The sequence below is a fragment of the Hesperophylax consimilis genome, chromosome 21 (assembly GCF_061612785.1).
Source record: "Hesperophylax consimilis isolate HC1 chromosome 21, BYU_Hcon_1.0, whole genome shotgun sequence".
Classification (NCBI taxonomy): Eukaryota; Metazoa; Arthropoda; class Insecta; order Trichoptera; family Limnephilidae; genus Hesperophylax; species Hesperophylax consimilis.
Window position 1 is genome coordinate 25,174,651 of NC_142856.1, and position 13,164 is coordinate 25,187,814.

At 33.3% G+C, this 13,164-nt stretch overlaps 1 protein-coding gene across 2 annotated transcripts in view; it reads right to left on the reverse strand.

The window, feature by feature from the left end:
• LOC149413784 (uncharacterized) overlaps positions 1-13,105 on the reverse strand; it is a 361,784-nt gene extending 348,679 nt beyond the window's left edge. For both annotated transcript variants that reach the window (XM_089644668.1, XM_089644667.1), the window contains exon 1: positions 12,635-13,105. In XM_089644668.1, the coding sequence (XP_089500794.1) occupies positions 12,635-12,648 (14 nt within the window). In that variant the 5' untranslated portion in view covers positions 12,649-13,105. The remainder of the gene's footprint in view (positions 1-12,634) is intronic.
• Between the last annotated feature and the right edge of the window lie 59 nt (positions 13,106-13,164).

A 13,164-nucleotide genomic window follows, 5' to 3' on the forward strand; every position in this document is an offset into this window, starting at 1 on the left:
AAAGAAAAAAAGATTTTTTTATTATTTTTTATTAATCAATTTTTCTTGGAAAAGCCATACTCACAATTGTGAGTACTGGGTCTCAACAATTTCCAAAAAGAGATATTGGTTTAACAAAATATTCGAAGTAAGTTATCAAAAATCAATGATTATTTGCGATGAAACTTAAAGAAACAGTTGACATCTTTTGATAGGCATAAGTAGACATCACATTTTATACATTTGGTGCGAGATCGCTTTGAACATCCTTCAAGTCTGCAACACCTTGGAGCTTTGAGAGATTCGACAATGGGCCAGTGCTCATACCCATCGTACCTCTTGTCTTCAAATGGAATTGCAGCTGGTTGGTATATTTTTGAAGGTGACTGTATTGTTTGGGTTCTCGTTTCAGCATCTGCATCAAACTTTCGTTTGGGTGGCAGTCCTCCAAGCAAATACTCTCCAATCGTCAGCCTAAAATCCAGCAGGTCCAGTATATCTTTTTATCTGTAATTATTTTCGTTGCAAACTCTTCTGTACTCATTCCAGCTATTTACGATGGCTAAGTCAAACATATGAATAATTACTTTTAACGTCCATTTCTTTGTCTTGACCCAAGTCCTGTAACATTCCAGACTTTGATCACAACTATCGACTCCACCCATTTTTTCATTGTATAGTTTTACAACAGCTGGGCACTAAACTTGTATGTGTTTTTTTTCAATTTTATCACATCTTTCAACTTGAGTACTGGGCGTACTACCTACAAAGGAAAATGCCATTAGAATAGATTTGTTGTCTTTCCAATTCACAATAGAAACAGCATCATCTGATCGGCATATTTCTTCAAAATCCCCTCTCTTCATTTGTTTATCTGGGGTAAACTTGAAGCCTTTAAATCTGTTAGGCATAATGGTGCCTGTGCCATAATTTTTTTTCTCCTTGAGTTTATCAAATAAAAGCATTGTTGTGAAATAACGATCGAAGAAGACAGAGCTTTCTTCTGGCAGAGTTGAAACAAGTCGCAAAATTACTGCAGGACCTAGACCTAATGTTCGATCGGGTAATGGTGTATTCGCACCTTGGTATATCTCGAAATCCAACACTGTTCCATTGGAACTAGTCATTACGAAATTTTTCAGTCCGGTTGGACGAGGTTTGTTTCTTACAAATTGGCGAACGGCACATCTTCCTAGAAATGGTATCATTTGTTCGTCAATTGAGTAAAACCCAAAGTCTCTCTCAATAGAAAGACATCTGTCTCTCACTGCTTTTATCACTGGATCAATTTTCCAAAAAATATTATTAGCATGGCCTGCATTTTCAGCAAATGTGTCAACGAAGTGTAAATTGACGCGGAACATAAAAAATCTGTCACGACTCATTGCTGATGCAATCGGATCAAATCGAAATCGAGAATGCCAATATAGCTTGATCCTCGGAAATTTAATACAGCCAATCAGGGCATTTATACCAAAAAACTTTTTATTTCAGAAGCAGAAGTTTTCAGTATGTTTCCAGTTTTATTTAAATAATATTGTGCAATATGTTTCGCTCCCAGCTGAAAAAGCTCCTGCGTAGAATACCTCTCAAAGAATGCGACTGGTGATATTACTTGAGATGGTACTTTCAATGTTGGTGTTGTTGTCTTTCTCACAAAAGATCTTTTCCTCCACTGGTAGTTTCTTTGTGCTGGTGGTTGATTATCCGGTTCTTCGTCTGGCTCAGAATCAGATGAACTGCTTACGGTTCTATTTTGTGGGGTCCATTCATCTTCGTTATCATCATCGCTAAATAACTCAATATCTGATTCATTTCCGTTCATAAGCAAGTCAGTAATGGCATCTGGATCATTTATAAGATTCTCAATGGTCTGTAAATAAAATACAAATCATAAAAACACAGTAAAAACAAAGGCATTTTATCTAAGGAATACAAATATCTTATCCCATACATTACTTACATTGGCAGGGTAGAGAACCAGAGCTCACAAACGTGAGTTGTAAAATTCAAATGTATCTAATCAATACAAAATACACTTTTAACTTGTAATAGAGCTACACTATTGTTTACTACACTCTTGACCAACGATAACTTCAAGAACAATTGAAAGAAGTTGAATAAAAGCAAAGTTATGAGCAAAAACAGGGAGACCGACAAGACTTTATCGAACTTTCATAAAAGTGCAACAAAATAATCCTGGTGTAGCCACCGCATAGAAATTTTACCCAATTAAAAAATATTTTTCAAGTACCCAGCCATGCTCACAAACGATCGAGACTGGTCACACACCCATAGAAGCATTGCACCGTCAGAAATTAAATCAGTAACTTACCCTCACAAAAGTGAGTACAGGGTCTGAAAGGGATAAGCCTCCAAAATAATTACCAAATTATGTTTCAATTTTTTTATTTAAATAATGGTATTAAAATAATATGTGTTTTGTGTGAATTCATCACAAAATTACCAACTGTTCGGAGCCAGTGGGACTAATGCATGCATGACACTGCAACTTGTTTTTTTACAAGTGTGAATACTGCAAAAAAGTCCCAACTGCTCCCTATTAATTCCAAACTGGGGTATGTTTTGAGGTATGAGGGAGTAGTGAGAAGGAAGTGGGAAGGGGAAGAATATGGAGAGGAGGAAGTACCAGGCTATTTGGATCTTGTCACCAAACATTGCTTATACCATTTCAAGCAACGCTTAAATTCTGAAAGGTCGACCACTACTGTTTAGAAAACATAATTGTGCATTAGTTATTTTAAAATAACAAAAAAATATATATGCCTTTCGAATGCAGACAAAACATGTGGAACATTTTCGTCAAAGGCAAAACAGCAGAAGAAAAGGAATACATCATTCAAACCGAAAGCTAACAGAGAAATATCGTTTAGCAATCAACATCTAACATCCTCTCACTTTTACAAATTAATACGAATGAAAGATGACATGGAAATAGATGGCAGGCGTTACAGTATCCATAATTAGGGCTGATGATCTGATACCCAATCTCCCTGACGATGAACACTGTAACGCTGTCCTTATCGTTGGCTAGAGAAGGAGTTAGAGCAACACGGCATAATAACCAAAAACTTAATCGAGAATAATTACATCGCATCCTATTTCTGCGTCATCTTTCGTTGGTATATTTGTAAAAGGGAGAGGATGTCAAATGTTCTCTGCGAAACGATCTTTCTCGATAATACCGTGAAAATCTTTAAACATTGTTTTATTGAGATCATTGATAACGTATTATTCCAATCACTAGGACTTAGAACCACGGAGATACTAAAATTATTTACAACAATAACAATGGCACAAATAATTATTAATGCTACGAATAGACAGACAGATTTGAAAATTTCTTGGTAGGTACTTATTCAAAAATATTTTCACGGGTTTAGTTTATTCTCTGTTACCCGTCCGTCCGCAATAATATTTCCGCTCATCGATGACTGGTTGAAGTCTCCGGAGTTGCCCGAACATTAAACAGAGTATTTCTAAATCTAAAGAAGTCAGTGACCTTCCTTTTGTTTTAAATATCAAGTGTGCAAAACTCCATCATTATCTGAATAAAACTGTAGTTTTGTATTAACTTTAAATCTTCGCAGCCCGCACACCAGACACAGAGTATACAGACACTCCTCTTTATATAAACATATATATAGTAAAAAAAAGTAACATTTTAAATCTTTTTGTAAATATGAAATTGCAGTAAAATAAGACGAAAATTCCCATTCAATTCTCAATAATTCAAAAATTTTGTCAGGTTATTCGTAATAACTGGAAATTTTTGTCTTATTTTACTGCAATTTCATATTTGCAAAACGATTAAAAATGTGACTTTTTTTTACTACCAAGGTACAAAAATAAGTAATATAACTAACTCATCGTCACGCAGATGAATTCGCACACATGACAATTAAGACTTAATTGATAGTAATATTTATGCGTATATAGTACCTTATGTGTCTTAATTTACTACGCAGAATCTCGAATTTGTAAAAGTGTGCATATTTTGTAACCCTGTAAAAAATAAACTGAAAATGATAATTTGTCCAAATGCAATAATTTGTCTAACTGAGCAGAAGAATAAAAAAACAATAAAATTTTGTTCAAATGCAATTATTAGGTGACAACGTTCATACAAAAAGCTTCACATTTATAATATATACATTTCTAGTGTGTATTAACTTTTCAGTGCTTCATAACTGCGTACATAACTTTGTGTGATATTAAAATAGACTTTTTTAAATCCCTGGATAATTTGTATAGCGCCGTTTACGTGAAAAATCTCCTCAAAGGCGCTGTACGCATTTTGCAAGCTTAACTCCTCGGGTTAATTTGTTCACTTTTCGGAAATAGAAACGGCGATAGAAAGATAAAATAACAAGCTTTACTTTCAAATATGGAAGTTAACCACAGAATAATTAAAATGTACACCTCTATGAAACCAAATGTTCCGACCGCATTTTGAGAACAAATTTATGAAACTTTGTGAATGTCTTATGAATTATTTTTATATGAAACGACAAAAAATTAGTCGGCAGTAATGTTTACAATACATTTTGTATTATAAAGTGTGTTTATTTTCGTTATCAGTAATTTTAATTCAGTGTATAGACAAAAAAAAACGTAAGGAGCTTTTTTTTGTTATTTTTACGTTTGATTAAAAAATTAAATGTATTTCTAATGATAATATTTGAAGGAGTGTTTCATCACTTTTTAAAAACAGTTATTAGTTATTAGTTTTCAGTTTAGAGAAGCCGAAATACACACAATATCTGACTTTCTGACAGCATCTTTAAGAAATGTAACGGTCAATATTCCAGAGACGTGAAGGGTTAACTAGTGAGTTTTTCAAGGATTTTCTAGTAATCTCATCGCAAACCTGAACATATAAATTATTTCCGTTCGTAGTTAGTACGTACAAAGTTGTTATTTTTAAAGTTGTTTGTTACAGAGTATTTCCGCACATTCACAATTTTAATACAACATCATAGGTAACTAGATTAGATAAAAGTGTTGAATAAATTAAATACTCAGTGGCTATTCGAACCACCTGTTATTTTTCTCGGTACTGCACTAATAACAGGTATTTGATAGTCTTTATTAATTAAAAACGATTACACTATCTACAGATAAAAAAACCTTTCATACATTTCCTTGATATGCAAATTTAAAAGGGGAATAATATCATGATTTCAATCTTAGATGAATATCAACGATTTCAATAGAGTGAAGTGTCAAATTAAATTGTTATATATTGTTGTTTTATTTGATTTTGGTGAGCTATCGAAAATTATACACAAAGTTTTTAAATCATGAAATAACGTTAAACTGAATATGAAATAATATTAGTAAAACATGTAACAATAACATGTAGTATGATTATTATATGTAGCGCAGACACGTGAAAAGTCACGGGATAGTTCTTGATTCTTGACAATACAGTTCCAATTTTTGAAATCTCTAAATAGTATAAAATAAAGTCACTATCCGCGTCTGTTTGTTTGTGGGCTTAGTTCTTCTAAACTACGCAACGGATTGATAGGATTTTTACTGTCATTTAGAGAATTTATTCCGGAAGGTTTATATTTATAATACATGCATATTATATTTATATAAAGTAGAGAAAATTCGATAATTTCTAATTAAGTCTTAAAAAAATATTTTCGGGTGCTTTCATTTCTAACGCTGGCTAAACCTTATGAGATGCATCAAAATAATGTTCTACAGAATTGTATATTTTGAAAAGGCCTACAGAAAAATCTGCGGAGGTACATGTCTATCTCGCAAGGATAACCCCCAGCAAAGGGGTAACCCCCGGGTACTCGTCAGCTAGTAATAAAATATAATATTAGAGGTAGGTACTTCATCGCTTGTCTGAATTATTCGCACAACTGATTCCAATTTTGAAAATGACACTACTTATCAAAGCAAATTTGTGAACGAAATTTCACGTATAACTATTTTAGATTGTATTCTTTTAGAATCAACTCCAGCTTCAAATATATCGCTATCGTGAGAAATTTTGAAAAAGTAACAGTACTAAAATAAACAGGCAGATGCACTGCTTGCATACATCTTACGTTATTCGACTTTAGTAAAAGCCGGTGGGGCTATGGCATCTCCAATGGTGGTATGTTGGGAAGGGAGTGAGAAGTGAAAGGTGACGGTGAAGAAGAAATTTGGGAAGTACTCGACTATTCAAATTTGATCACCACACACGTCTAAAGCCATTAAAAAACGTTTCGATTTCTATTTTTCTGATCCCCTAGTAAACCCTTTATATGTCCATCACGGTATGAAGGGCGACATTTAAAGTAGGTAAATATTTAAGTATTAATGGCTTCATGCACGTATTGCACATTGCATGGGAAAGTAGTGCAGCAAGAATAATAATATTGACATAACTGCAACACAGAGTTCTTCCGGAAATTGCACTAATCACAATCGTAGTGCATACATTGTGTACATCACAATAAAATGCAACTAGTCGCATAAACAGACAGTGGATAACGAAATAGGCAATTTAAATTTCAACTAACTACTGACAAGTGCGTAAAAATAATAACAGACTAAGGCAATGAACTGTAAATTCATAAGGTGAAATTAGGAGGGAGGAAAGTGTGACGTAGAAGTACATAGGAGAGCTAACTAAATTGTCGTCAATTACATTTTCGACCTTTGCTTCATAAAGAAGGGAATCTTTGGGTATGCTGTGTGGGGCGAGGAAATTCTGGTAAAATACCTAGACAAATATCACCCCATGAACCCAGGCACCCCTGCTAAGTCACCAAACGTAGCGAGCAAATGAAATTGATCAATCTGTTCAAGAAAGAATTTCGGTAATGCTGTGAAAATATTATTTATTTATTTTGTAAGAAACAAACAGCTTTTATATACTATACAATGATAGATATAAATATACAAGTTAACTGAAGTCAAGCCACAGAAGTTTCTTATGTTAAAGTGCATTAGAAATTAAGTTTTAGTATCTTAAAATTAATTTGGTGTTTGAGGAAGGGGAGAGGAAGAGGAAAATAGGAAGAGGATAGGAGATGCTCCCGATACATTCCATACTCTTATATTAACAATCGATCGTACGCATTACTTCATATCGATGTTTCTTTAGGTTATTACCAAATTATTATATTATAGGTATATATACTTGATCCATTTATTACTATCAGTTCCAATTTCTAAAATGACAATAAAACGCATAGCAAATTTGAGTTTATCGAATCAGAGTTACGCTGGACAGACACACAAGCAAACTTAGTATTTTAATAAGCAGGCTTTTGTGGGTTTGCAGGCAATCTTTGTAACCCTATTTCTCAGAAAAACCTCTCTCACCTATTTCAATCTATCCGTAAATTAATCTAGGGCAGTGGTTCTCAAACCAAAAAGTACGACCCACTTTAAATAACAACGAATTATCGTGGTTCATTGGGTTTTACAGAAAATGTTGCGTATCAAGAATCTCTTCAAATTATTGGTAATCCGGTTAAAATTAGTAAATATCGCTTTTTTGAAAATGGAAAAACGCAGACCCTTGAAAAATCACGTTGCTTTTCAAGATAAAGGATGAGTTGTTTAATAGAATTTGAACAATTCGTCAAATTTCTAAGTTATTATTTCAATGGCCCGTAATGACATAATTCGAATAGGACAGGACTAGAAAATTAACGTTGAAATTTCGAAGAAATTTAAACAAAAGAAATATATATCTCAAATAATATAGAATTAAAATCATTTTCCGGTAAAAAATATTAATTTATTTTAGGTAAATTTATCATTTATCTGAATTATTGTCAAGTCAGTTACAATTTTCAAAATTACACTTAAAAAAAGAAAAAAAGAAGAAGTTAAATCACAGTCAGACCCACAACCGAAATTAGAATGTTTGATAGTTATCATAACAAAATATATTTGTTCTTGTTTATTTTATTTTTAAAAGTTAGAAAACATTACACGTTTACGAATCACCTGCTACTATCATTATAAGCTGGAAATTTTGTGGGGAACAATGATGGAGGATTGAAGCCGAGACGCCCGGTAGTAACCCGTCGCATTTGTACCCTAGGCTACTAACGGGTCAACACAGTTTGTGAACTTCTGATGTAAGACGAGGGGATGTTTGTAATACACGTTACAATGCAACTTAAAAGCTTGGGAAGAAGTTGTAGGCAAACAGGGGGAGAAAGACAGGTGTGGTATATCTATCCCTTCTATTTCTCTGCTTTCCCCTTCTTGTAATACCCAGGTTCATTGTACTAAGCACTCACTTACTTGATTTGAACTTTTTAAACCGTCAAGGAATATGCTCGTGCAGTATGTTTTATTATTTACTAAGCCAAGTCCTGTTTCAACTCCATCATTTTGCATTTCGTCTGTCTGTAAATATGTTAGTAAGTTTCGTTTCCGGTTAAAGATAGTGGCTGTTTTAATGGTACAGTAAAGATTGTTTTTTAAATGTGAAATCGTCGTGTTTTTTTAAACTTTCTTATGAATTCGCATTTTTTCAATATTACGTTACCGACCTGCCTGAAGAAAGTTTAAAAAAAGAATTGTCATTGAGTTAGTAACGTTGTTTTGGACAAATTGTATAATTCCTTATTTGAAATTAAAAAGTTAAATAAGATATAATGGTCTATAATTAAGAAGGTAGGTATTTAATGACCGGCTTACTAATCTGATTTTCTTTAGGTTTCAAGTATTTAATTATCTTCTTACAAATGATTTAAAGAAATTTGTGTATGTATATATAAAAGACGAAATTAGAAAAATACTTTTTAACTACTAATTAAAATGATATTTCAATCGAAAGATATGAAAAAATAACTTTTTTAACTCTTGAGAAATGAACATTTTCATATTACATTAATTTACAAAGGAATGTACTTTTTTATCCATCGTGAAAAATGAAATGCTGTAGAATTTGTGATAATCCTCATATAACAAAGCCTTTATTCATAAATTAAATTAGAGAGTGGTGATACTCTCAGTATCGTCTTTGGTGAATGACCACCATCTTCTATCTAAATAGTATAAATATAAAGTAGCTATCCTCGTCTGTCTGTTTGTGCGTTTGGTTCTTCTAACTAAACTAAGCAACAGATTTTGATAGGGTTTTCACTATCGTTTAGAGAATTTCATCAGGAAGATTTATATATATATATTAAATACATGCATATTATATTTATAGAAAGTAGAAAAAAGTCTATGATTTATAATCAAGTCGTAAAAATATATTTTCGGGCACTACATTGTTTACGCTGGCTAAACCTTATGAGATACTCATTACGCTTACAGCCTTGCATTCTTTTCGAAAATTGAAGTAGATATCGAATGCGTAGGTACTGCAGTTAATTATGATTCATCATTATTTAAACTTGCTTACGTACTGCAGTTATTGTTACCTGGTTTTATTAATGTTATCGATAATTGAATGTTTACGACAGTTGCATGTGACCTGTGAACCTAGCGAATCTAGAAAACGTGGTTCGGTAGGAAGATAAAATATATTCTTTTAATATGAATCAACCGTAAAAATACCATTTTACGATTCATCTAGTTTACAATGAATGAATCGTGACAATTATCGACGAAAAAAAATTACGACTTTCAAATCTCGGTAATAAAAAAACCCAGTGGGTGAACAACATTGAGTGTATTGAAAGTGATATTTATATGCTGTGTGCATTGAAAGTGATATTTATATATTACTATTTTGTTGTATTATTACTATAATGGTATGGTAAATATTCAATAGGCACAGATTATGGAAATTACACTTTTTCAACTTAATTACTACAAGAAATAACTATTTATACGTCGGGAGAGATAGTAATTTGATATTACTAATTTACTAAAAGTAACAGGAAACGGCCTGCAATCTTGTTTTAACCTAATTACCAATAATTTGAGAAGATTCTTAATAAATAGGCAATACTCATTTTACTCCGTGTGAAACAAAGATTTTCTGCCATCTTTGATTTATCTCGGCTTGCTTGAGCAACGAGACGAATTTATCTGATAATAATTATTATTGCGCAATATATTATCATTTATTTTGGTTTGTATAGCAATGACATCTTAAAACATACACTCATAATAAGTTATTAGTTCAATAATTCACAATACTCCATGAAAAAGCAAGGTGAAAACTGGGAAATAAATAATTTCTACGGAATGAAAAAATATTACACATTTCAAATATAGAACACAAATAATCGTTTTCATTATATTGTTATAGATGGTAGGGTACCTACTTCTATTGCTTCAAAATATAAAAATGAATGTGCGTGCGTTTTAACAAATGAGGTACGTAGGTAGAATATCATTGATTTTTTTTTTAATTATTGAAATTTGTATTAAACGTATCATCTGGTATTTTGTTGACTTAGTTCATAACACAATAATGTAATATTTTACACAGCTGGTGAAGAAATTGCACCGCGATAGTGAATGTCAATAAAAGAATTATTAACGTGAATAAACAAAATAATATGTATAACATAATATCAATTCAAATTTTAAGTTATTATTATTTAGATCTGCATAATATTTTATTAATATAATGTTACTTCAAATGAATACCGTTAAAACAATTACACTCAAATTGAAAGCAAATCTTAGTTCATTGAACCAGTTCGCAGGACTAACGTACAGACAACCTAAATTAATATATTTGATAATTTCATTGAGTAGGTATATGAATATGACATTTTCAAAATAGGAACGTATGTATTTAAAAAATACTATAGTATTTTTAAATCCATACAGGCGATAATGTAGGTAGGTACCTTCATATAATGTAATTTATTAGCCGATTATTTTTATTCTATATTTGAAAAGTTCAACACTTTTTGATATTGAAGAAACAAAAATTCTCAGTGTTCAACTTGGTATGTAAAGCCACATTCAGTGATTTTTCACTAGTAACAAAATTGTATAAAATCATTCAATGACATTAATTAATAAACATTTATGGCATAGACATAACAATATTTTGTTTTGACGGAAAATTTACAATCATAGACTTTCAATGTTGATATTTTTTAAAATCATATTTTTGCGGAGTTACAAAACATCGTATTATTTTAATGTTATAGACAATGTAATTTATTGTATATGTTATTTTAATGTGTAATGTATGGATTGGCAGTCAACAAAGGTATCGGTCTTGTGGCCAAATCTGTCGGATTGAATTGGTAAACGCCTAGAAGCTGCGTGAGGTCAATGTCGGTATATTTGAATAGATAAGGAGGCGAAACTCCATTAGTAAATGGACCAGGGGATAAAATGATTATTATTGGCGACATATCATGATAATTCACAACCATAGACATATGAATATTAGTAGACCTGCCCTAAGTGATTAAAAGCGTATTATCCCCACTCCCCATACCGGTTCCATTGAGCCGGCTGGGCTCGCGTATGGCCTCAAATGAAATTTGAAAACGTGACGTCATCATTCTTGTGCGAACTATGGTCGAGGCATCATCGGTTCATTTTACGAAATAACACGGCAAAATTTTGACTTGTACTATGAAAACTGGTAAAAATAGATCTGAAAAAAGAGAATAAACCCAATTGTCGTATTACATTCCATATATAAGCATTATTTTACTTTATTTTAAGCATATTCACATCGTACAATATGAATCAGTTGTTACTATCACATCGAGAAACGTCTGGACGCGAAACACAAAGCTGGTTGGTTGCTGGGAAGTAAATTATGAACATTTATAAAAGTGTCTTAACTAAATACTCTGAAACTAACTACGACTCTAAAAATAGAAGCTGCCTTACTTTGCCGAATTTGGACTTCGCAAATTTGTTCATAACGTGGCGAGTAATTTGCGCTCCCATGTAAAAATGTCTATTCATTCAAAGCAGATTTTACTTTTAAGAAGTAAATGGTGATATTATAATGCGAGATGCCTATTTACTGTCAGATTGATTTATTGACGAATCACAGTCAGCTTCACTCCCTTCGTTCTTCAACAGTTGATTTTACCCCTCGCCCATATCTTCTCGTCTATTAATTCCTATGTCTGTGTTCACAACAGAATTGGGCCCAACAATTGGAATGTTAATGCATAAATACGTGCGTACGTCACACGACCTTCTGTATCTGTCCCTGTCATTCTGCCCGCGTCAGCGGAGACGGCAATAGACACTTGAGCGGCTACCTTCCGCGCCACGGTGCCTATAGAATATAGATACAGCCGTCCTCGTCTCGCGCAAAGGCGAAATCCCAAGAGAAAGTAAGTAAAAGACACTAAAATAATATTATGTAGTGAAATGGCAAACGCCATTAGCGCAAATTAAAAACTATATCTGGTCGGATATGGTAATGGATCATGATGCCAGGAGCGCAGAGATATGACAAGACAAGACGATATTTTGGACGTCAGGCATGCAATGATAATAGTAGTTGGCAGGTTGATGAGATGGCTGGTCTATATTCAACTGGTAGCTATGTTTATCCTTGTGATGCTGGAAGAATGTAACAATAGCAGGTGTGAGGTGTCCAGCTCCAGACAGGACACGGGACACAGCAGACTAGGCATACAGCACACACACACACACAGACATTACGCACCTAGCTGTCAAACGACAATGTAGTAACAACTGTTCTCACCGTCGTTTCTTCATGAGCTACCACGGGCCAAGGTAGCTACTGCCAGATTGCAGATCCCACAATGAAACCACTCATCCAACAGCATTTTATGCAATACACTTTTCATCTATAACGGGATCCAATATCCCAAAATGTCACAACACTGAACAGTTCCCCTCTTGACAGAAGGAAAGAAACGATTGATCTAATTTTATTTTATTTCACGTAGAGACGTCACTTGCAATATTATTATTATTATTTTTGATACACTTTCGAGACAGCATGATCATAAACACTTTGTATATAATAAATTCACTTCCCGAAATTATCACCGCATTTTCTTTTATACTAATTTCCAACACTTGACACGGATCGAAATAATCGGTCGGACAGGGAACGGTGTGCGTACGGATACGTCGGGTACTACGGCGTGCGTTTTCACACACCTACTTAGTTCCTTCGCTCGTAAATGGACTCGTCCGCTGGACCGACGTGAAGTTGGCGCTAGTGACGGTAGCAGCTGATTGGTTCTGCTGCCGACCGAGCCACCA